Below are 26,462 nucleotides of genomic sequence, written 5' to 3' on the forward strand. Positions count from 1 at the left end.
CTACACAGGAATTGTGGTGCAAATGCTCAGGCTGATGCCAGATACCACTGATAGAAGTAACAAAAGCCCTTTGGACTTTTATTAGTGAACAAATTTGTCCTTGGATAAGATGTACCTTTTCACTAACATGATGTTTCCTCTGCATTGTCCAAGAAGAGCTTGTCTGATGTACTGCTAGTAACATAAAAGAGAAAGGAAGTTTCAAGTGAGATGAAAGGCACCACAAAAGATGGATTTTCTGTAGCTGCTTTGTATTGCTCAGAGGAAACAGTAATTAGACGGTGCTAGGAATTACTCCTTGGTTACTGACCCTGCTGGTCATTGCCCTTTAATGTCCTTGGCATACTGGAGGCATAGTGGGTATAATGGTAGAACATGGCTATTTGCCCTTTTGTGAGGAACGTGCCTTGTTACTTTGAAGCAGCCTTTCTGCGTGCACTTAGAATAAACCCGAGGTAGGTTCATTTTATACCAAATTGCACAGAGCTCTATTGCCCTACATAGGGCTCATTATAAAATAGGTGGTTGCTCAGCTGCTGGTTGACTTTCTGCACTTAAGGTGCTGTTCAAGGTCAGGATTGCAATTTCTGTTCTTGACTGAGACCATATGCACAGGTCCTTTCTGTAAATGCAGGAATGTCTTACTGCTTTTTGGAGGGAAAACCCAGTGGAAGCTCTGAGGAAAGCTGAGAAGATGAAAAGCATTAAGTTTGTTCCCTATGTGAGGAAAAATACCTGGTTTTAGGACACTGTAGTGTGTGCTCTGAGCAGACCTAAAAGCCATTACAGGTTTTTTTCTTAACCATTTCTATGTTACGAAGGCTGTTCTGCATTTCAGCTTGACAGCTGTGCTGTGGTTTGCAGAGTCAGGGTCAATGTCCATATGCGATTTTTTTTGTCTGGAGCTCCCTTATTTAAAGGTAAAACATCTCTTGAAAGCCTTCTGGATTCACTCACATCTGCTGTGGAGACAAAGGATTTGTCTGGTTCAGTTACCTCCATCATTATTACTGAGTCATAAAGCTGTTGTATGATTCACTTCTTCCTCTTACGCATGAAGTTTGATTTTATTAGCCTCTGCACCAGTTTAGCCTCCTCTCCTTAAACCATTCTGCTATCTTGCTAGGAATAGTAGTCACTTCTTTTCTTTTCTTTTTGATACGCAAGATGATAAGAGGGGCATTTTCTAAAGAGTATCTGTATTTCAAACATATGTGAGGGTGAAGAGACAGACCTTCTTCAGCATACAGGTCTGCATTTCTACCTGACTATAAATAAATAACTAAGGTACAATACCAATTTTTATTTAAAATTTTTACATAACATTGACAATTTCTGAAGCCAGTGTTGCAACATTTGAATATGTAGTGTTGCTTTACCAATGTTGACCACTCTCTACCCATTTAACCTTTATTTTCTTCTGCTTTATACTGACATGATTTAACCATTGCTGACTAAAGCACAATTGAGATGTACTGCTGGTTATCACATAGAGTTCATACCTTAAAGGCAGAAACTTGAGAGAGTATTAGCTGCTAAAAGCAGGCACTTTCCCATCAGGACTTCACAGAGTTTGCCAGGCTTTGAAGCCTACAAGCAGATGTATTTTTTCTGGGAAAAAAACCCCAAAACAGCACAAAAAGCAACCAACAACCCCTGTAGCATCTAAAATGACAGAACTCTGTTGTTAAAAATTATTTCTATCAAAAGGGTGATAGTAAAATAATTTTTAAGACTAAAAGAAGCTATCTGGGAATTTGTTGGTTTCTGAGAATATTGACATAAATCAGGTTGGTTGTGTTCTGATGTAAATGGTGTCCCCTGTTAGTCATCACATGTTGATTTTTCATAAGTTTCTCCACATAGGAGCAAATTAACAGCATAATTAATTTTTTGCACTGTCATTGTCCTTCTTACTGTCATTTTTATAAAAGGTCACTTTATAACACCTTCTGTAAACTCCATGGCCAATAATCACAGAAGCTAAGATCAGTAAGTATTAGGGCTCATAGAAGCAAGGGAAGCTGAATAAATACGCCAGTGCAAAAAGAACTCTTATTCTGTACCATGCTGTCTACACAAGGGACTTGTTACCGGGGTACATTTATGAGGAAATTTTATCCCTTTCCCTCTGTTAGCAATGACCAGTGTACTTCAGCATCATCTGCCTGAATCACAGATCTGCAGCCCACAGGTTTTTTCACACAGTGTCAGATTGTGACAAAATAGCAGTGGAATAAAAGAATGTTCCTGTTACCAATCAAGAAGGAACGTCCAGTACCAGGAGGTAGTGGAGTAACAGTGCCACTGCGATGCCTCAGAAAGCCTCCTGGAAATCCAGGAAGCAAGTCTGGAGGCTTACCACTAGTTATTTCTCTTAAGCAGAGAAAGTGTATTTCCCAAGGACCCAGAACATCCTTGTGACAGAAATTGTAATACTTTTCAGTCAGAAATAGCTCTGCTCTATGGCAAGAGCAATGGAAGGAGTTTTGCTGGGTGCAGATGAACTCTGGGCTTCCCTGGCACGTGCTGGTGCAGCCCAGGGCCCAAGGCAGTACAGCCCTGAATGCTGCCCAAGCTTGCTTTCCTCCTGGAAAATGGCCTTGCATTGAGTTCTGGGGAATGATGCTACAGAGGAGGAGCCCTGTCCTGACTTCACTCCCTCAGCACTTTTCAGATTTGCTTTATGCTCTGGGCACTGCTGGGAAAATCACAGTGTCCATCATTTCCAGCCTGGGAATTGCTACTGCACAAGCTCGTGGCTGTACTTCTGTGCTTTTGGCCACCCATATGGCAGGGGGGAATTGTAGAACGGTTTGGATTTGAAGGAACCTTAAAGATTATCTAGTTCCAGCTCCCCTGATGTGGGCAGGGATCCTTACAGGTTGCTCAAAGCCCCATCCAACCTGGCCCTGGACACTTCCAGGGATGGGGCATCCACAGCTTCTCTGGGCAACCTGTTCCCGTGCATCACCACCCTCAGAGTAAAGAACTTCTTCTAATCTAAATCTACATAGCAATGTTTATTGGGCCTGTATAATTTACTGAAAAAGAACTATTCACATGTTTTCATTGACTGTTTCTTTGTTTTCAGTAATAAGGGAGACCTCACTGTGATTTCTTCAATTATTTGTCCAACATTCCTGCCCAGTTCTTTGCCTTTAGAACCTGGAATCTAGATTTTTTTTTTTTTCCCCTGATTTTTTATTTCTTCTCTTCACAAAATGAGAATGAGGAAAAGCAGAGTCCAGATGTGTCTCCTGCTGGCAGCAAGCGTTTGAACTAGTTTAGCTTTGAAATTTGCCATATATTTGTTACATGCAAAAGGAATGAGATAGTTGAGCCTGGTCCTTTTGAAGTGCTCTGATAACTGGCAAGTACCTTCGTAACTGAAATGAAAAAGCTGATTCTAGAGTTTGATGAAGAGAGAAAGCTTGTTGAAGTGAACTTGATGAGAAACCATCATGAATACATGTCTAAATTATGTATCAACTTTCTCATAATTGGGTCTATTTCAGTGATAAATTGATGGAGTGAAAATAAAAAAAATCTTTGCTCTATCTGCCAACCAAAACTTGAGGGATACGAATGCTTTTGAAATGAAAATTCACTTGTTATAAATGGAAAATCCTCCTCTCCTACTGAGCACAGTGGAAGAGATGAATCCCACAGCCAGCATCACAGAGTACAGAGTCATGACATCTCTGTAGTGCCGGTGTCATTTACAAAGAACGCCAGGGTACATTTTGGTTTGTGTTTTTCCTAGCAGGGAGAGCAAAAACTGGTAGGTAAAAACCCCTGTTTCATACTCTGCCACAGACTGGTAAGGGTGGTTCACAGACTGGTAAGGGTGAAAACCAGTTTCATGCTTGGTTTCTTAGGAACCTCCTCTTCAGTGCCGACCTAACAATACTCGCTGCCGTAACACTAATGAATTCTGCAAACACAAAGTCCTATTTAAGGCATGAAAAATCCAATCTGTTGTGAAACTAATTTGGTTAATCCAGGTGTATATATAAAATGTTCTTTGTTTCTTCTAAATTTCTGACAATTTTTAAAATCTGCTTCAAATTTAAAAGAGGCTTTTTTAACACATTTGCACAAAATGAGGGGTTTGTGCATATCACATTTCAGTGTTTCTTATTAAGTTAGAAGGGTTTGATTAAATAACTAAACTTGTTTTGCTTTACAAGTGATTTGTTATGATTCAAAGAATCATCACCACCTGCATTGAATAGAACCATCAGTCTGTGCGCAGTAACACCAATCTAGTAAGCAAAAATTGTTGTATTTTGTGGTACAGCAGGTGGGCTTTTCCCAGAATGCTAGATGCAGTGCTACATTGTGCAACACTTCAGTGTAAGTGCAGCATATTGTGGAAAGATCACAGGGATGTGCCAGCAAAGAGCTGTAGGTGGGCACTGCAGGAGACGAGCAGATGCTTTGCCCACTTTTTGTGGGAGGCTGTGCCAAGTCCTGTAGCTGCCAGGGTGAGAGTGGGCTGTTGGAAACCTGGAGAAAGCACTGAGTCATCCAGAACTTTTCTGGTGGAAATAGCTGTCTTGGGCATGAGGTAATCTGTCTGGAGGATTTAATTTCCAATGCAAAGACACGTAAGATCCTAGTTTGAAGCCCAACTGACACACTTTGTACTCAGTAGAATGGAGATTGCATCTTAATTTGTACATGCCAAGGCCAGCGTGAACTTTCACTCCAAATTTAATGTGTTGTACGGAATTTATTGTTAACTTTGATTTTAAGCAGTAGTGTTCAAGTAATTATGAATATTTCCAGAAAGAGCTTGAAACTGATTTTAAATCACAGCTGTGAAAAGTGCATGTGCTTTTTTTAAAGCAAGAGATTGCCAGAAGATACTGATTTTGTTTTCATTTTGTTTTCTTCCAGTGTATTTTCTTGCAGTTAATGGCAAGGAAGGGAAATACTACTTTTTTCTGAAATCCTTGGTGTTGACTTTTGACCTGTTTCTGCTTTCATGTAAGCCACCTGTGAAAATTCCAGTAGTTTCTCTTTCGGCAAGGTTAGACCAATAGTCTTAGTAAGTGTTGTACTAAAATTACGTAAGGCCTATCCAATGATTTGGAAACAAATACTGCATTGTGGCTCTGGCTTTCAATGCCATTTTTGCACAAGTGTGGAGATCAACATTTCCATTGAAATGCAGTTTTGAGGCAGGTTCAAGACATTTAGTTTACAGGGTATTGGAAATTAAATTTTCTAATTCGTTCAGTTTTCTATCTTGCATCTTCATTTATTTTCTTCTTTTCTTCTCTTTATTTTCATATTTGAAGGAGAAACCCATTTTATAATCTTTTGTTTTCCATGTAGTTGATCTCCTGATAATTTTTTTTCTCTTTGAAATACTAATAAAAATTTGTAGCATAAGAAAGTCTTCAATAACATTTAATGAATTAATTTCTTGCCAGCAAGGGTTCTGAGATTTTTTTCTGCCATTTATCTACAAGAGAAGTTTGCTGGTTGCCATATTAAAAATGACAAACAACTGTAAGTAATCAGAAACACTAAATCTGTTATTTCAGGAATGTTGTTGGCTTTTCCATAAGAAATACAGGAAAGCAGGAGGACTCGATTTTTAAGGATATTTGAGGCTGGTTTGCAAATGAGTTCCTTAAGTGCTTAAACTTCCCAGGACTTGTTTTTCTCCCATATGGCTTTCAGTTCCATGAGTGGAATACTGTACATTTTAAGGCTAACTCCTTGACATTAGACCATGGCTAGTGGCATGACGTTGCCTTGACTCGTAGCATATGTAATTAGAAAGTGCTAAACTTTTTGTCCCTGTGTTTTAGAAAATTACTGTCTTTACTGTACAAATACAGCCTGACCTGAAAATGGCAATGGTTAGTCACTGTTAATTGGATGACCTGTCGAGCATTAATGATGTACAAGCTGTTCCTAGGAAACTGTGGAAGATCTTTGCTGACAGTAACTGCAGAAGCCAATGGTGACATTCACAATGTATGCCAGGCACCAGAAAATCATGACATTTTAAAACACTTTTTTCCTCAATCGTTTATCAGGTTGTAATGAATGCACCACATATAGTCTGTCTAAGAGGGAAGTAAAAGCCTTCTAAAAGCCGTGATGATGTGATGGCTTAGGTTTCACCAGAAATACTAAGATATTTATGAACTTGATTGCTGCATTTCATTTCTTATGTTAGAATTCACTCATTCATTCCTTATCACGAACCTCTGGATCTGAACTGAAATTAGGTGTAAGCATTTATAAATGCCATTACATTGTTTGCAAGACATACTTTTGCTATTGCTGATGACAGGCTATCATTTGTCAAGATATAGCATCAGAAAATTAATATAATTCATTAAAGAAGAATTTTAAATACTCAGACAATATAAATGTTCCTTTGTGTTTATTTTAGCTTAGACCTTGGGAATCCATGAAAACAATTTTACTTTTTTCTGTGGGGATCAAACAAATGAGAAAAGGCAGTTATTATTTCTTCAAGCAGCTTCTTCTTTAAAGCCATTTCCAGTTCTGCAGTGGAACAGAAGTTTTTCTACTGGTTTGAAGACACTTCAAAGTTCTTCATCAAATTGATATTTACAGAGTCTTTTAATTAAAAAATATTTTTAAAAATTCTGTGAGTCAATTGCAGTTAGAGAACCTTATTAAGGGTGATTAAGGTCTGCATTAAATGGCTCATAAAGGATTCATGGGAAGAGGAGCTCTTCCTTTAGCTAAGTAGCATGCTGGCAACAGGTGACCCAGAGGCTGTTCTCTCCATGGGCTGGGCTGTTTTCCAGAGAAGGCTGAAACTTGCAGAAATGGTGTGGCAGGACATACTCTATGAATAGACCATGGAACCCATAAAGTGCTGAGGCTGAGTGACCTGATGGCTGGCATCCTTGGCTTTTGAGGTAACTGTTAGCCCATGCAGAGGAGGAGCAGCAGCAGCAGCTGGTTCTTTCTGGCGCAGTAGTGGGCGTGGAATGCTGGCTGCGTTACACTGATGAAATGGATGTGTTTTCTTAAGATTTTTGGATACAGTATGAAATCCAATACTTGCTTATATTGAGCAGAAATGCAATATTTCTTTGGTTGCTGTGCCTAGAATTAAGAAAATGGGTAGGGCTGAGAGCTGACAGAGGTGTGGACAGATGTGGACCAGGCAGCCTTGTTCTCTGCAGCCAGAGGATGGATAGGAGATGGGTTTCTTTGCTTCAGAGACAGGGATAAGAAAATGCCCAAGGGAGCTAAAATATAATCATAGAATTTACATTTTGAAGTGGGGTTGTTATTCAGCTCTCTGTTATCTTTCCCTTTTTGTTCTTTTTGCATTTGCTTTTAGATAGTTTCTTTAACTCTTGATTTGCTAGCAAAACTTGGGAGTTGTGCTGACACCTCAGTGCTAAGAGGATTCTCTGAATACTGGTTTCACAATTTGTGTTATGAGTTATGTAATTTTTCTTTATTGCTCCAGAAACTGTCTTGTTCCCTTTCACTGAAAATCACTCTCCTCTTTGTGGTATTGGGAAGTACTGTTCTCCTGCCCAAGTCCTCTGTGACATGATGATTGGTATATTTGACCTAAGGAAAATGGGGCTGACCTCTTCAATCACTTTTCATAGGAAACACTTTCTATACTTCCAGTGACTCGTTACCTCTTCCTGGCTCATTTGGGACGGGTCATTACCACTGAAGGCACAAGGCTGTACTCTTGGCTCACTGTGGACCCTGTGTGACTGTTTCCATGAACCCTTCTGAACAACGATTCTTTGGGGGGAAAGCCAAGTAAAACCCTATGGGAAACTTATGTTTCTGTTTACCCATTTGCACCAGGCCTGTGAAATTCAAGTGGGTGAGAAAGCTGGGGGATTAATGCACAGGTCTGGGAATAAGGAGAAAATGTGTCTCCTTTAGGCTTCCTTAGGTGTGTCCTAGGGAAAAGCACAGGTGCAAAATGCAGCCGAGTTCACATTTACAGAAGTAACATTTTGCCTGTAGTTTGGGAAGCATTTTCCCCATAAGTAACACGCCAATATACATGTGTGTGAGTATTCTCAGTACATGTGATGTGCAGTGCTGCATATTTCATTATATTCTACCCATCTGTTTTCCTGGGATCAGGTTGATTGCATGGTCTGATTACTCTTGATGATTAAACCTCTTGCATTCCCTAGTATTAGCAGATAGGAAGAAATGGTAAATAGGATCTCAGTGCCAAAAGAGGAAATGGAAGGGCTTAGTCACAGTAATGGCATTGTGTCTGTCAGATAAAATGAAACTGTTTCATTCAAATTAGAAGACTTTTAAACCTGTCCGGCAAAACATTTCAGGGATGAATCCATATTTATAAAACTAATTTAGCTGGAAGGAAAGGAAGTCATGGTATTAATAGCCCTGTGTCTGCTAGCATCTTATCACCGGATTAAGGTTAACAAGCACAGACTGAAGGGTTGTAAGTAGATATGGCTGCATGCTTGATTAGCAATTACTTAGGTCTTGTTTGTGTAACACTTTGCCTGGCTTGAATTTGCCCCTCTAATAGTGCAAAAGGCTATCACAAAATGTGGTTGAAGACTATTCAGAGCCTATAATTAGCTGAATGTTTAATTAAAGCAGTTGAAACAGAACTGCATTTTAAAAGGAAAAGCATAAGGGAAAAGGAGCTTCAGCCTAGAAAACAGCATATTCCTCACTTTAGTTCCAGGGCACCCCTCTTAATCTCACTCAGTTAATTTACATGTACACTAAAACCTCTCTGGAATGAGGGCCCAAAATGCATTCTTTTAAAAGGTCAATCCTTCACTGCTCCACAAGACATATGTTGTGTGGTTTTAATGTCCATGGTTGTGAGAATGAGACTATTTTGCAGTTGGGAATACTGGATGGCTTTTTTTATACAGAGACTATATATTGAATATATGTTACACATTTAATATGTGTATTTTGTGTCTACGTAATATGTATAAAATTTACAATAAATATACACATAAACATTCAATATAGATTATATATATGGAATAGTTAGGCATACATTTAATTCTGTTTATTAGAATGTTAAATGGAAATTATTAATTTTATGAATTAGGTTGCTGCACTTGGTTCATAAAGTCTGAGCTGAATATCCAAAACACCTGCTGAGTAAGATTTCTCGGATCGCTGTGATCAACAGCTGCTCACTGGTGTTGCTTTCATGAAAAACTTGCAGTTTAATGCATGTGTAGTGCAATAAACTTAACCTAATCTTGAAGAGAACATTAAAGATAAGAAGCTCTGTTAGTGTCAGTTTATATATTTTAAAACTATGTAATCAAGACACACTTCTGTAGTATTGATGTATCAACTGCATTAGATCTCAACAGCAGTAATGTTAATGTTGGTGCTTAGCCTTTATTTTGGCACACTGTGCTGTCCTCTATTCTTCTTGCTCTGCCTTTGGCAAAGAGCTGAATATTAATTAGCATTTGTTAAGCCAGAGTTTAAAAAAGCCCTTAATCCACTTTTCTGAAGGAGGTTTGAAGTTTCCTGGGAATATCATGCCCATTTGTAGTAATAGTCATACCCACATCTCAGGTGTGCTGTGTGATCCAGTCCACAGGTGATTCTTATATGTTGTTCTAATACATGTTCTTCCTTTCTCTTGCAGGAGAGCCAGAATTTAAATATGTTGGGAATATGCATGGCAATGAAGCTGTTGGAAGGGAGTTACTCATCTTCTTGGCGCAGTACTTGTGTAATGAATACCAGAAAGGAAATGACACTATTATCAACTTGATCCATAGCACACGTATCCATATCATGCCATCTTTGAACCCAGATGGCTTTGAGAAGGCAGCATCCCAGGTTTGTAAGGCTGTGTGTGTAAGAACAGTTACCAGTGTCTGTCAGCCTTATCAGAACGGCACTTGGACTAACAGTTTTACAGATACAGGGACTCTTGGTGGTGATTGTTGAATGGAACAACAAAACCAAAGTGTTTCCTAATAGTACAGTAGGCTTGTGATGTTTAACAAGGAGGATTTTATGCATGACTTTTCAACAAGTAGCCTTCTTTCTTGTGATGTTAAAAGATAATGATTATGTTTCATGCATATTTTTATCTAAGTTCACTGACTGAACTGCTTCCTAAACAAGTAACTTCTAGTAAAACATGATGTTTCAAAATGCTAGAAGAGGGAAGTTTGTTTTCTTTAAGGATCTTCCCATGCAAATACACTTTCAAAAATTATTCACGCTCATCAGAGCTTGGTCCCAAGGCAACAAACTTTGTGAGCCATCTTTTTAATACGAGTAACTTTGACTCTGAATTTCATGCATGAGGTACTTTAATTAAGGTATTAGTCAAGAAAATTTAGTATGCATTTTAGGGTGATGACTCAGTCAAGAAACATATTCATTAATGCATAGTTAGCAAATGGAAGTCAAATAGTAACCCTGTTATAAAGATTCTGGTGTGTATTACAAACAAAAACAAGAACTTCCTTGCTTATAAGATATATTTATTTTTAAAATTAATATTGAAATGTTGAAAGTTCTCATGTGACTATATGATTAAATAAGTCAAACCTTATTAAGATCTTTATTAAACTGATTCTCATGAAGTATTTAAAAAAAGCGCACAGGCTGTTTATATTCTGTCATACATCTCCCTCTCGTGGTAGTGAAGCAGAAGCTGTCCTCAGATTGGTGTAGCATTTTACTACTTTGAAATTTCTCTCTGTAGAGGTTCTGTAATATTATTTGAAACTTTTGCTCCTTAGCCAAAGTACCCCTGCTTTTATATGGTTGCATTACAATTTAAATATGTAAATAATAAGATTCAATTTAGTACTGCTGTTCTAATTTAGAAGTATCTTGATCTTGCATACACAGTGTGACAGTAAATTCAATATACCCCAAGATTAAAACCAGTAACCTGACTAAACCTACATTAAAGAGTACTGAAATCTTACAGAGGGAAGCTAGGGAAAACTATGCATTCTGAAGACATTTTCTCAATGAAACCCAGAACTTATTTTAGAGAATCATTTTAAAGAAATAATTTTGCAAAAATTCTCATTGCTACCATTTCAGTGAACAAGGTTAACAGACACAATAAAAATAAAAGATTCAAGTAAATATTAAGGTCCTTCTTTAGCCTGAAGTTATTTAGAGGAACTTTGAAACAAGTGCAAACATTCCTTGTGGCTGGAAGATAAATCTACAGGTGTTCTGAGTCTCATTACAGTGAGATCTGTAATTCACAGTCAGGGCATGAGGCAACGGGGAAAGGCCAAGTCTTAGGGGAAGACACAGCTGGCACTGAAAAATCTGCTACTGCTGCTAATTTTACTCATCCTTAATCCAAGTGTGCCATATGAGAGTAAGCCTGTTCTGCAAGCCCGTCAGTGAAATAGAGGTTGATTTTTCCCCAGCAGAGCTCTAGGAAGGAATAGGTGTGATTGACTCAGCTCTTGGTACCTCAGGAGTTTTTACTCACGCATGATCCCGTCTTATTCTCAGGCACACGAGAAGTAAACATACCCATATAAAGCTTGGTATGTTATCTCCTGAATCTACTCATCTCCCTTCTCTTTCTGTTCCCTTTCCTCATTTAGCCTGGTGAACTTAAAGACTGGTTCGTTGGTCGAAGCAATGCCCAAGGGATAGATCTAAACCGAAATTTTCCCGATCTTGATAGAATAGTTTACGTTAATGAGAAGGAGGGTGGCCCAAACAACCATCTTCTGAAGAACATGAAAAAAGCTGTGGACCAGAATCCCAAGGTAAATAGGGGCTGACTGTAGGGTCACTTACATGCTCACCTCTTCCCTTTTATGTAAGCAAACAGCAGTGACCTCTAAGAGCTGTGTGTATGGTCCTTATGATTCATGTTATTCTGAATATTTTGTTCATTTTGTTAAATTTATCCATCTGATGCTTCTTGAATTTTTCCTCAAAATGGATTGCTGTAGTAAACTCTTATGATCCATCTTGCTTAATCCATTGACAATTCCTCAGTCAAAAGATGTGGGGTTTTTTTCTTGTGTAGCCTTCTCTCTTGATTTTAAGCTATTTTTGCAAATATTCTGCATTTTTACCATTGCCAGAAATCCACTTGTGTATTGTGCTTAATTTTATTGCTAGCTAGATAGCTATTCTCACATAGAACAGATGCATTTTTGTTAGGTTTAAGCCTTTAATATGCAGCTGTATATCTGGAGGGATTTTTATCTTCTTGTGTTTACCCCCAGAGGACGTTCTAGAAAATGGTGTTGTAACTGCAGTCCCATAGGACTGTGGCCTTAATAGCTGTGTTCTGTCATCAAATTCAAAATATTAATGAAGTAATTTTACTTTCTATGCAGAGAAAAGACAGCACCCTACCAACAGTTATTTCTAATTATTTTATTTTCCTTTGTTTAAAATTGGGTAGGCTTTTTTATCCATAATGGGAAGAAGTAAAAGACTGAGATTGCCTTTTTTTGTAGTCTTATTCTGAGATAGCTGACACCAGTTTTGGATTTGTATTAATCCACGTAATACAATTATAAATCTAATGTAAAGTACTGATTTAATTTTCTCTGAAGCCAGAATGAAACTGCTGTTCATTTAACTGTCTTGCACAGTGTATGTGATAATAATTAAGCCCACTGTATTTAATGGAATGTTTCTACATTGGATTATCGATTTGTAACTGCTGGTGATGCTATTTTGTTGTAGCTTGCTCCTGAAACGAAAGGTGTCATTCACTGGATTATGGATATTCCCTTTGTGCTCTCTGCCAATCTTCATGGAGGAGACCTTGTTGCCAATTATCCTTACGATGAGACTCGGAGTGGTATGTAAATAGAAGTTAGCATGAAACAGTAGGAGATAGAAATTTCATTCTATGCTTATTTCACTGCTAGCTAAGATCCACTTTATAAGCCTTGCAGGCAAAACCAAAAAACAATCCAAAAACATACAAACGTTGCAAAAAACCATTTATAAACATTATTTATAGTCATTCCATTATAATGATTTATTTTATCATATTAATCATGTGTTTAAAGCTAGTCACAGTATGAGCATATTTTCTAGTTTTGAAGATGATAGTTTGTTTAGGTAGATTTACATGACAAAAATGATGTAATACCTGAGGGAATCATAGTCCCTGAGATATATTAATCAAGGCACCTTAGCTCTTAAATTAGCTGGAGATGTTTGTACCAGTTTAAATGAAATGAGAAAGATGTGTCTAGGTTAAGGTTTCTTGGACCTGTAAAAAATGAATTTCTGAAAGCAGTAGTGTGCTGACAGAAACAACTATCACTGTTTCTGATTTCAGTATTGGTCCCTTATAAGAAGGATCACATTGTGGCAGAGATGTTATCTTATGGTATAAAGCAATATTTGAGTTTTTTGCTGCTATGGGATGAACACACGACTGAAGTTTCATGAAATGATGATATTGTTTGTGATTCTATTCTTTCAGTTGACTTTATCACAGTTAAATTGCAAATCCTGTTAATATCCTACTATAAAACTCTTTGGGAGATGCCTGTGTTTTTGTACTGTGTGTTCTTCTAAAACAATGTCTAAAGCCTAGAATACCTTAGGTTTTGTGGTGTACTTTTAAAGCAGTATTTTCATAAATATTGAGACTGTTGTGATTAGTCGCTTTAGTGATAGGGCAACAATTGATGAAGCATTGGGGAAATGTTAACATTATTAAGATAATGCTATATTAACTTGTGGTGCTATAGGACACTTACCTGTGTACATGGAATTTTCAGGCACAGTTCTGCTCTGCAATGCTGATAATCTAAGTTGTGAGCCCAGATGCTATGACTGCCCTTTCAGTAATCCTTGTTCCTGGAACTTTTTCCTCCCCAGGCAGTGCTCATGAGTACAGCTCCTGCCCAGATGATGCTATTTTTCAAAGCCTGGCTCGCAGTTATTCTTCTTTTAACCCTGCTATGTCTGATCCAAACAGACCACCGTGTCGTAAAAATGATGATGACAGCAGCTTTGTGGATGGAACAACTAATGGTGGTGCATGGTACAGTGTCCCAGGAGGTGAGCCCGGGGTCCATGTCACTGGCTACTCTGAGCTTGAGTTATGTTATCCACAACTTTTGGCCTGGTTAAGGCTTAATCAAAGGCTGATTACTCACCACAGTACATCTATAAAATCCCATAAAGCTCACTGTGATAACTATTAAAATATTCCTTTTTATTGCTTTTTCTACGGTGTTTCTTCAGGGTTCAGGTCTCTGCAAATTTAATAGTTCTACAGTGGGTGAGTGATTGCTCTGCTATCATGAAATATTAAGGGAGTTTTGGGGGTGGGGGGGAGGGGTTAAGAAAAGAGTGAAAATCCCCAGACAAACCCTCATTAGAGCAGGCTGCTGATGGTTCATTTAAACCGCAACAACGAAGGCATCCAAGCTGAAAGAAGTGGGGAAGCCTGGTTGGCTGATTTTGCAGTATTATAGAAAATGGGAGTTTGGCCTTGGGTTTTAATGGGAAAGAAAGCAGCCATGAGGATACTTGCATCTCCATGCTTTGTGGCTTGGTTAGTGCCTGATTCCTGCCCAGGTGCTGTTTCCCTAGACTTTGGCAGAGCCTTCTGTGCTAAGAGGAGCAGCAGAGCTACTATGGGCATGTCCAGACTCATATTCCAGAAGTCTAGAAGAGTAGCCTGAAATGAGACATGTCATTCAAATGAGACATTTCATTCCTTTCTACTGAGAATTTGGGTATCTTTGTAAACTGAGGCAAACAGGTCTTGGGATATCTAAATCTTAGAGTGTTCTGCCTCTGCTAAACTTGGAGTGACAACTGTGCTGAAGGTTTCTGAGCTAGCAACCCAGCTTGTGTTGGAGTGATTTGCCTGTGCTTTGGCTTTGTTGATTTATACTGGATAACTTTGAACGCACATAACTCTTTTATTGTTTGCTTTTCTCTTGATATCCAATTACAGTCTCTGAATGAATTTTAAATTTTTACCTGAAGTGAGTAGGAATCTCTTAAAAACATTAGAGAGCCTAAGTGGTAGCCTAACTCTGCTTCTCTTACAGTAAAGGTGGTATGAAAAGAAGAAAATATTTAAGCTCCTGTGAAGAAATTAGAAACAGAACAATGACTGGTAGTGCTCACATAGCCAGTGATCACCAGGGGTTGAGTGTGAAGTACCATATTGAAATTTCTGGATATAGCTAAAACCCCAAAATATCCCTTTGTGTAAGGCTTTCCAGACTTTGAATTGGAACCATTAAAACACCCTTGAAAATGGAACTTTGCAAAAGCTGAAGAAAAATTAATATAAACAAAATATTGAGAAGTTTAATAGTTAAAGTTTGTTTCAATTCAGTTAAAATTTATCTTAATGAAATATTAAATATTAGCTACAAAAACGTGGATGTATTTAATTTCAGCTTATTTTTCTTTAAGAAAATGCTATGAAAAGCAGTCCTTTCATTGTTTTGATGAAATGCTTTGATTCTGATTAAACTGCACATGGCAAAGACACATTTTTCCATTGGAAAAACTTTTTGGAAAGTTTGATTTCCTCTTTTTGGATCTTATTTTAAGTTAGATTGCTAATTCCCCAAGTGAGGCCTTTCTTTTTCTCATATTTGTACAGACATTAGTAGGCAAGAATCCTAGTGCTAAGCAGGATCTGTCATCCTAATGTGGTGCAGCTAATAAAAAAGAGAGACACAACAATATACTTTGGACCATACAGAATAAATCTGTTATTGGTTTTGGGGCTTTTTTTTTCCAAGTGTAGAAATCAGCTGGCAAGCTGTGACTTTTGAACAAAACCTCCATGGTAGTGTTTGCTGGCTTAAAAAACCAAATATAATTCAGTGAAAACAGTTCTGCTTTTTCTATGTCTAGTGCTAAGGAAAATAACTAAACACTGCTCAGTTCAAGTGAAACTTTCCTTGGAAGTTTTATTCTGAAAAGCTCCTACTGAAAACCAAAATGTGGCAATTAAGTTGTTGATGGTATCAGTGATCTTTTGCCACCCATATGGTAATGAACTCAAAGTTAGCAGCAGCATAAGCTGTTGAAAAGCCATTTATGTTGCTTTAGGAAAAGTATTCCACTGTACATCCTTACCAGAGTTAGGAAGTTATCAAAAGAAACTCTGAAGACTTTGTCTCCGTTGTATCTGCTCCTCTTGGAGCTGAGGTGGTGCTTCTCTGCCTTTGCACCCTCAGGTTCCTCTGGGCTTTTGTCCCCCACTTTTCCCCTTTTCCCTTCCTTTCTCACTCTTGTACTAAAGCCACACATTCCTCTTTCCACCAAACACAGCTCCATTATCCACTCCTGCCCATTTTCTGTCTCTATTCCTGATCATCTCATAGATTCTGCCTTTGACAAGACCTTATCAGACCAAGAGCCCTGACCTAGGAAAGGATTTCTCATTCTAATGAGTTACTGTAGGTGCTGTTGCCCTACAGAGCTTATTATGATGCCCCCACTTGTGCAACATCAATTCTTTGCCTGTATAATTGATCCTCAGGGACTTGTACCTTCTGTAAAAGACAACCCTGCAGGGTGAGCCAGCAGCAATCTTCACTGGTTCTGCAGGGGTAGTATATGGATGGTTCTCATGTGACTGTGGGCTGCTTTTCATGTCTTTCTGAACACCTGGATTCTTTCAATAAGAAGACTGAATGTCTGTGGCAGAGACATCTGGTAACAGTCCTTGGGTCTAACTGGAAGTGCAGAGGAGCCCTCCATTGCATTCATGTTCTTTCCTTCCCTTTTGTCTGTCCTCAGTATTTCCTCACCAACCTCGTGCAACATGGCAATTCCCCTTTCAGGCTTTTGGGTTGGAGAGAGTGGATGATGTAGGGGAATATTTGACTGTTGATTCTCTCTCCTAATACACTTTTCTGTGAGGTTCTTCTGAACATTACTGTTTACTAGTTACTTCCTTCTGTAGAGCAGGGGTACAGAGAAAAGTTCCTCCCAAGTGCATCTTTGCACTAAGTCTAAGGCCATGATGTCTCTTACACTTGTAGGAGTTGTCTTCTGTAGTTAGTTGATCCGTGTAGGTTTTTCAGAGGCAGCAAGCAAAGGCAAGGAGGTCATTCTTCTGTGTTCAGGAATGGCTCTTTTGGCCATCAGACTCTGGGGAGAAACAAGTTTGTACATAAAAACCACGTTGTTTTTAACAGCGGCCTTGTCCCTATCAACATGTAATTAATGATTTCACTCATGCACAAGAAAGCCAAATTAAATTTGCACAAACAGCTTTAATTTTGGCATTTCCTTAGCTGTTGACTGTATAACTTTTCAACTTCCTTAATGATTTCTTAATGTACCTTTTGTTTGGACTACCTATTTGGAACCATAAATGAGAAGAACAGATAGTAATCAATTACTACCTAGCCACATGCCTGTTCTGATTTTTCTGTCATTACAGAGTCACCTGAGTCTAATCAGATTCATGTCATTACAAAAATAGCTTTTCAAAGCAGCTTATACTGATGTACTATTAGGCTATTGTTTAAGTGTCTTTTTTTAATTTTCAGATTCTCTCAAATCACTCTTGGCACTCAACTAATTCCTAACTTGAATTACCAGTTTTGGAAGCAACGTTAGGTTTTTTTTTAGGATTTCATTGATCACATGTAGGAGGCACATGTTGTCCCTGTTCAAGTACATCCTGTCCAGCTCAAGGTTACTGTCTTTTCTATGTGTAGAAGCTGAACTAACTTAGTGCTGTGGCTTGTAATTCAAAGTCTTAAGTAATTCTGAGGCCTGGATGCCAGGGACCCATGCTGCATTCCACTTGATTTATGATGCTTGGTGTGCCTTTATTAAAATGTGAAGAAATTAATTTTTTTCCCTTATTCTAAACTTATTTTTGTAAATGCTAACACAGAGTCCCTCAGGTCACTGGAGTAGTGAAACAGAGAAGTTTTTGTTCTCAAAGTCCTCACCATGGTCAGCAATAAAGGGCATTCATCCCTGAATCTCAGTTGTGTCTGCGGTATCTAAGCCTTTCTGGTCTTCAGAGAGTGGCTCCTGTTAAAATATAAGAAAGGGGTACACTTTGTCACAGTGAGAGGCTCTGGGGGTGTGGTGATGTGCATGCATGTGATACATGCCGTGTTCATGAGGAGAAGGGATAGGGCACTTAGAGGACTTGACCAGTGGCAGCAAAGTTGCTGCAATATTGAATAAATCTTTAGAAATGTTTTGGCTTCTTGGGTATTGCACCTAATCACCACAGTGAACAAGGAGGTAAAGAGTGCACAGTCCAATGCACTCCAGATTACGTATATGGTAGGCCACAGTTTAGATCTTGGCCAGCTTCACCCCATTCTCTGTCCCAGAGATTCAGATCACCTCCTGCACTTCAGTGATACAAAAGCTGAATTTTTTCAGCAACACAGGAACTTTGGACAAGGCCAGGACCTGGGAAACAAACTGTAGGATATGGATATTGTGCACAAAACTGGAAAATATATTGCTTCTTTATTCTGTTCTTGAGAAACTAGGGCATCCCTGAGTAATGCTTTGGAAGGAAGGACAAATTTCCTGAGAATTGGAACAGTAATGGTCAAGAATTGCTGTCACCACGGTAAAATTACATGGTGCCATTTGGCTCCCTGTTCTCCTCTTCATGCATTCTTTCTTTCTTTCTGTTAGAAGAAGTACAAAAATCAACAAAAGCAGCTTTATCTAGTGTCCAGAACAGATGCATGATAATCAGCACTGCTGTGAGGATTTTACTCATGACTCCACTCCTCTCTTGCTGTGTGCTGCTGAATGGTCCATCTAAGAGGTCTGCCTGCTGGAACATCAGAGCCATCCTTCTCAGGAGCCTTTGCCTTCTGTGTCCTCATTTTTCTAAAAAAAGGTTTAGAAATAAAAAGGTTCTTTTAGCAATCAGAAAAATCCCCGTGCCTATCAGTAGCTGGGAGTCTTGTTGCCTGGCTGGCAGAAAAGAGCCTCTTCACCCTAGTGTGTTGGCAGAATCCCACCTGACTCCGTCTGTTTACTGCCCTCGGGGTTTTCTTTGGGATATGACATCAGCTCTCTGGGCAGTTATGGACCCGTGATCAACCTGATGCTGCAGTGAAGAGACTGCATCGGGTCTCATCTGTAGCTTGCATAGAGGAACACAGGGCTGAATGAATTAGCTGTCTTAGAAGCACTTCTAAATCCCTCAGGGACCTCCATGGGAGTGGCTCAAAAGGCTCGATGGCCGCTTTCTTTTCAGGCCTCCATTTGAGAATCCACTGACTCTGCCAGCTAGGCAGACTGGGAAGGCGAGGGATAGTTCTACATCAGCTTCTGCAAAGCATTTATTTATGGCCCTCCTGGGGATGGCCACTATCCCTCTGCAGTTGGCTGATCCAGTTACGAAACTGGAAACCTCCTTGGCTTTTGGTTGACCAATTTAAGAATATAGCCAATATATCCCTGTAGTAAGAGGACGGGCTCAAAAATGTAAAAGAATGCATATTCCCCATCAAGTTTTTTTCCTAGTGATGATGCTACTATGCTACTTATGTTTTCAAATTTCAGTTATTAAAGTTGCATTTATAGCGATGTTTCTCTTCTCTTTCAAAGGCTATCCAGTCTTGATTTTGCAGAGGCATTGAGTTGGAGAAAACCTATCCATAGAAAAATTTCCATGTAAATTAATTTTATAGGAAGTTTTATTTTGTGCGGTTTTTTTGGTGGAGAATATTTGAAATCTATGCAGAAAATCTTGACAAGAAGACGTTTTCCATGTGAAATGTTAATAACTTGAGACATTATGTTTTTAGAAAAAAAACCCAACACCTTTTTGACCCATCTTATAAATCTCTTTTTTCAATGTCACTTTATTATGTCTAATTTGCTTTAGAATTAATTGTCATTCTTCTTGGTTTACAAAGTGATCTTCCTTTTTTTGTTGTTTTTTTTTCCATGGAAATATTTTAGCCATAATCTGAAATAATTTTCTGTTCCCAAGGAGAAGAAATGTAATTTATATCTCAGCTATCCAAAAATGTGAGAGCTAAAAGTATACAGGCCACATACAGCATCAAGTAGAAGTATACAGGCTATTTATCAAGGCTTTTCTAAACTTTCCCTGGGAAGAGAATGTATTTTGGAATTAATTGACTTATTGGTTTGTCTGATTTAAAGCTTCTAAATTCAAAATTAAGCAGATGAAATGGAGCTACATCAACTGTATTGATAGCTGTTCTTTTCTTAATAGTCCCAGTATTTCATGTGTTCCCCCTTATTTACTTCAGAGTAGTGCAAAATGCATCACTAATGCTCTCTTCTGGCATTGCAGGAATGCAGGATTTCAATTACCTCAGCAGCAACTGCTTTGAAATCACAGTGGAGCTTAGCTGTGAAAAATTCCCACCTGAAGAAACTCTGAAGGGCTACTGGGAGGACAACAAGAACTCTCTTATAAATTACATTGAGCAGGTAATACAGAAGAGGATGGCAAAACTAGTTATTGTGCATAAAACTTCTAAATTTTGTGCTTTGTGAACATCTAATTAATAATAATATTAATAATAAATATATCTGATATCATTAGTGGTTACACACCTGAGACTGTGAAATGAAAAACACACTTTGTTAGCAGAATTGATAAATTAATACATTAATTTCTTTAAGGATTATTTATGCAGAAATGCTTTAGTTAGCCAGAAATCTGAAATACTTGAATATTTGAAGTGTTATACTGTTCTGTTAAAATGTTATCTGCAGGCGGAGGAAAAAGTTGTTCCTGTCCTGTAGGTTTTTACCCATTCTTTATGGGATCCATCTCAAATTGTTCAGCTCCTTTGCACAGGGGTTAATTTTTTCTGACTCATGGAGAACTACGTTGTCACTGCATTTTCAAAATTGCTCATGTATAAGATACTATTTTGCCAACTTCCTTTGCTCCTGCAGATCTACTGGCTTTTCAGGTGGTCTGTTTGGCATCAGTTTTTATCTTCTTGCAGGATAAGATGACCAGGTCTGTGCTCCAGCTGCCCTGTGAGTGCTGAGGACAGTACAAATACATAATTTCTGCTTTTCTAAGGCTTCTCCCACAGTGTATATTAGAGGAATTGGAACTGAACTATAGCAGCTGAATACACCATATAGGTTCATAAAGGGGAACATCAGTATCTCAAAATAAAACGTGAGATCCACAAGTCTTTTCAAAGGACGTGGGATCTGAGAGAAGCCTGAACTTCACAGTACTTTGCTGCTTTATATCCAGGCTCCCAATGAGGTGCACAGGTTCCCAACATCCCCTTTTCCCCAGCACCGAGAGTTCCCTGTTTCTGGGCATGAAAAGGCAGTTGATCCTCAGTCTCTTGCTTCTGAGGAGTTTGCTTTCAGACAATGCTTAAGATACACTGCGATGAAATCACTGCTTTAATTCCACATATGGTGGGAGCAGAGAGATGAGGTACTGCTGGGGCTGTTACCTGGAGTGTGTTGCCTACGAGGCAAGAAGGAACAAGGACATGACCCAACACTGCCTTTCTCCCACAGGCCATGAGGGGAGTGTTGTGACTCTCTGTGGTCCCAGCTCACAGAACTGGATGTTTTGGGTGTGCAGTAGAAAGCTCAAGCATCTCACAGAGGGATTGCCCATTGAAGTCCACTGCATTTCCTTTGCTAATGCTTCACTTTTAAGCAATTATGTCCATTGTTTAGCTCTACATTCTTACAGTTGATGAAACTTAAAAAAAAAAAAAAAATTCTGTAGGCTGTTCTTTGAAAGCTTTTCAGTGCATTCATTAATCCCCAACATGACAAAGATTTTCAAGTCTATGTTCGCATGTATTATATGATTTTCTGTGTATTTCTGAGAATTACTTGCATTGCACAGATAACTTATTATAACTGCCTGCTGAATTATTTTTCCTCTTCATTCTGTGTCCACTAGGGTATTCAGTATTTATCATTGATAGTGGTCAGCCTGTAGACTGTGGGGTTCATGGCATGCTTTGTTAGATATATCACTAGGTATGCCATTGCCAAAAATGCCATCTTTTCTTAAGAATTTTTTACTTACCATGTGTTGGTGACCTTATTTATTTTAGATTCATCGAGGAGTGAAGGGGTTTGTTAAAGATCTTCAGGGTAATCCAATAGCAAATGCCACAATTTCTGTGGAGGGAATAAGCCATGATGTTACATCAGGTGAGTCTGGTGCCTCAGCAGGGTTGGGATATACTGCTTCTGCTTGGCTTAGCAACCTGGAGCCATTTCACATCTTTTTAACTGAAGCTTTCAGGGAGCAAAATTTTGAAGCCAGGATGGAACGTTGTGCCTTAAGAAGGTTATTGCCTGCAGGATTTCATGAATCCTTCACTTGTATTTTGCTCTCAAAGTAGCTGAGACTGGTTTTTGTGACTTCATGGGTCTCTGGTGTAAATTGATTTTGGTGGCTCTTGATTATTTATGCTCTAGTCTGTCTTCTGATTTGTGGAACAAATAGTGTTTCACAGCTCTGCCGGGATTTGATGCCCTGTCAACAGTGCTGTTTTGAGTTTGAAGGCTAAATTTTAGTCCAGAAGTGTTACATTTTTTACAACGCGATCATGCCTTTTGGTATGTAAATTCTTGAAAGGTTTTCAATTTGCAGAACTTCCTTCAGCAAAGATAAATTCTCTCTGCTGTTTACAATTATATGATGTTTTTTCAGAAGAGTGATTCTAAAAGATGAAAGCATTGTGTTGGTTGGTGTTCACAGAAAATGACGTGTCACCTCTTCAGTGATGTTTTGCTTTGTTCTAGGAACGAGTTCAAAAGGTAGCTCACAGTGTGCCAGCTTTCAGCCTTTCCTGTACGCTTATGCTGTCCTATCCTGAATGACATTTTTGTTACTTGCACAAGATACTGGTTAGAAAAGCAATAAGTAAATGTCGTTGCTTTATGCATGAGCTTACATTATGGTCATTTTCTCAATGATATGTCTCACTATACTGTCACAGAAATGCAGAATACTATGACACAGGGTTGGTAGAATCTTCAAGCACCTCTGATTTGTGTTTGCACATCACCCTCAAAGAGTCTGCCAGCACTTCTGCCAAGCAGGAGAACAGTCTGTGAAAACATTAGTTATTTTATGTCACTGTAAACAAGAAGGCAAAATGTATAGAGACTGGATGTAAATTTTCAGGCATAATAAAAAGGGAATAAACTGCGCAAAGAGGAATTTTGACGTACGAGAGCATGAGGTATGTGAGAGAGAAGCTCATGCTTCTATGATACAAAAATTGCATCTAATCATAAATTCTTTCACATCATTGTGAAAGATATATAAGACTCAAAGTCATGTATTGTCAAAACAGTGAGGAAAACAAGTACTTGAATATTAGCACAGTCAAAATGAAGAAGAAATGTTCTTTGGCTTTTCTTCTGCTTCTTCATTCATGAAGAGTAGATAATTACTGTATTATACAGCTGTAATTACTGTAAAATATAGCAGTATTTTTTTTCCCGTTCTGTTTTGTGAAGAGAAAAATGTGGGAATAACTGGACTGACTACTGACTTTTTTTTGACCATGCAAATAGCAGACATTTAAGTTATATTTCCCTTTGTACACTGTGTAGCTGCAGATGTGGTGAAAAAGCATTTAAGGGACTAGTAGATAGAGCATGGCCAAGTCTTTTAAAGGCACTGCTAGCTGAACTTTAGAACAGCCCTGCAATTTTTTCTGGAGGTAGAGAAATTCAAATTATTAGCCTGTGACAAATTAGATAATTGCCCACTGCTGGTGCAGAGAAGATCTGAGCCTTTGTGAAACTGGGATAGGATCATTTATAGAGAAGATGATGCTGCATTTTGATTCTGTGACTGAAAAAGATAATCTGCAGTAACAGTGCAGTAGGAAGCTTTCTTTGACCTGAGTGGATCAAGCTTCTATTTGTTTGTTTATCTGAACCAAAGAAAAAAGCCCTAGACAATGCCTGGATGCTGAAACATGTAGGTAATGATGCTTCAAGGGTGATACACATGGAATATTCTAGGAAATTATGATTTATAGGTTTTTCTGAAAGATGAGAATGGTAGTCCCATTTATTTAAATTTGATGAGAATAAAATTTATTTACACTTGGATTATCAGAATCCTGAGGAACATTAAAAATCCATATCACACTGCAAACTGAATCTCAGACACTTAACAGGGGCTTTACATTGCTCGGGGGGTGCTTCTAAAGTGGAATAATGTCCCATATTGTTGTTTTCTTCTGTGTGATGGAGAATCTTCAGCCTCAGCAGGCAAATCTTTCATGGAGCCTACAGCACAACTTCAAAGTTTAAATCTTTTTTTTGATTACCTGAAAGGAAGCAAATATGATATATATACAGCTCTTACTGAAAGAAAAAAGAAGGAAGAAAGAAGGAAGAATCCTTTCAGGCAGTCAAAAGGAAAGCCCTGACAGGAATATGAAAGACTGACATATGAGCCTTTCCTCTTAGCTGCATAATTAGTCTTATATATATTTACTGGGATTCTTTTCTTCTTCTCTACAGCCAAGGATGGTGATTACTGGAGATTGCTTGTGCCTGGAAATTACAAAGTTACGGCCTCAGCACCAGGCTATCTAGCAATAACTAAAAAAGTGGCTGTGCCCTTCAGCCCTGCCGTTGTGGTAAGTGCTCACATGTGTTGGTTTATCATCTATTATACATTTAAAAAGTCCCTTTTTCCCCTCATGGTATACATGTAAGTAGGAGGTGATTTTTCAGAATATTGCAGAATATGCTGATTTAGAAAGTCTGGAAATCACTCTTCTAGCACTTGATGCACCAGCCACTGAGAGTAATCTCACTGTAAACTCATTTAATCTCTTTCCAGTCTTATTTAAAATAAAAAGACAGAGAGAAGGGTAATATTGAGATACTTAAACATGTTATTGGTTCATGTCTGAATAGCCAATCAGAAGATTACAGAATATCTTTAAATAGCAAAACGTAAAAAGTAAGAGATGTTGAGGTTTTGATTGAGAGATATTTTAAATTTAATTTGTCAAATGAGTACCTGCTTAGGTTAAAACCAGCGTTCAGCTCCATGCTGAAAGGTAGCAATGGGCCACTGCTTTGTGTAGATATCCAGTATATGTGGTTAATAAGACCTAGACTGCATCTAAGGTTTCAGAAGCATTTTTAATTCTATACAGATGTGGATGTCTCTTAATGAAAATAAATGCTATTTCACTAGTGTGGCTCACATGTTAAGATATACTAAACTAGCACATTGTATCTACATTAATGAGCCATGTGTTAGGAAAAGCTCCCTGGATATTTTTGATGGCATAAAACTGAATACATGTTTTGATATGCTGGGGTTTTGCAGTTGTTGTTACCCTGAGATTAGCTCAGTTGGTTAGAGAACAGTGCTCATAAGAGATGGACTTGATAACCTTTGTGGGTCCCTTCCAGCTCAGGATATTCTGTGATCTGTGTTAGCAATATGCTGATGATACTTTTTATAATATGCTATATGATTTATGTGGCTGGCTATTACTGAATTTTAATTTCATTGGCCCATGCTTTTTGAAATTTTTAGTCAAGACAAAGACTGGACAGATATCTGGTTCTTTAGGAAATTTTGCTCACCTCTGTGTATTTTTAGATAAGTTATAGTACGATATACTAGTATTGCTCATATTTAAATCATCTTTGAGACACTTTGGAATAAACCCAGCCTAAACCAGAAGGTACCTCCCTAAGTCCTGTGTTTGTGTTAAGCACACTATTCTCTATCTCTAAGTCTTACTGGTGTTTTTGATTGTTTCCCTTAATCAGGTTGATTTTGAACTGGAGTCATTGTCTGAAAGAAAAGAAGAGGAAAAAGAAGAGTTGATGGAATGGTGGAAGATGATGTCAGAAACACTAAATTTTTAAATGAGGGTTTTGGCTTTACAGCTTTTAATCTATTATATGTTGACTTAGTATAATGTACTGTGGAAACTCCCTATATTCTAGATTTTGTGCACTTCACAATAACTAACTTTGAATTTTTCCAGTCATCTTTTGATTAATATGATTACAAATAACTACTAGCCTCCTAGGTAGATAAATGAGTTATTAATTTTCTTTCATACTGTTATAGAAAATTTACTCTTCTATAAAAATCAGAAAAAATGAATTGAATATGCAGCCTGTATGACAGTAAAATCTGTTGTGTATTATTTGCAAGTTCAGAATATGTAGGTTAACACTTGATTTTAAAAAAGAAATATGCTGTAGTCAATTACCGATACTGCCAGAAATATTTGACAGTGCGTAGTAGTAGACAGTGCTCTTTACTGAGTTCTATAATGGATGTTATTGAAAAGATTCATTATAACAGTGTGTGGTGTAATAATGTTTTACAAGGATTAAAATTCAGTATAACACTTTGTATGTCTCTGGTGTTGGGGCTATTTAAATATATAAGAAACATAAGCTGACTTCATTTTAGTAAGCAGAAAGAATCTGCGTAAACTCTGTTATTAAAG

At 38.2% G+C, this 26,462-nt stretch overlaps 1 protein-coding gene across 1 annotated transcript in view; it reads left to right on the forward strand.

The window, feature by feature from the left end:
• The window catches only part of CPE (carboxypeptidase E), a gene marked incomplete at both ends in the record, with an annotated part of 53,823 nt that extends 27,957 nt beyond the window's left edge, over positions 1-25,866 (forward strand). The window contains 8 exons of the mRNA XM_082281919.1: positions 9,653-9,849; positions 11,604-11,771; positions 12,709-12,830; positions 13,868-14,046; positions 20,291-20,430; positions 22,053-22,152; positions 24,493-24,611; positions 25,768-25,866. Of these exons, the coding sequence (XP_082138045.1) occupies positions 9,653-9,849; positions 11,604-11,771; positions 12,709-12,830; positions 13,868-14,046; positions 20,291-20,430; positions 22,053-22,152; positions 24,493-24,611; positions 25,768-25,866 (1,124 nt within the window). The remainder of the gene's footprint in view (positions 1-9,652; positions 9,850-11,603; positions 11,772-12,708; positions 12,831-13,867; positions 14,047-20,290; positions 20,431-22,052; positions 22,153-24,492; positions 24,612-25,767) is intronic.
• Positions 25,867-26,462: the final 596 nt, after the last annotated feature.

Source organism: Coloeus monedula (assembly GCF_965178545.1).
Source record: "Coloeus monedula genome assembly, chromosome: 5".
Taxonomy (NCBI): domain Eukaryota; kingdom Metazoa; phylum Chordata; class Aves; order Passeriformes; family Corvidae; genus Coloeus; species Coloeus monedula.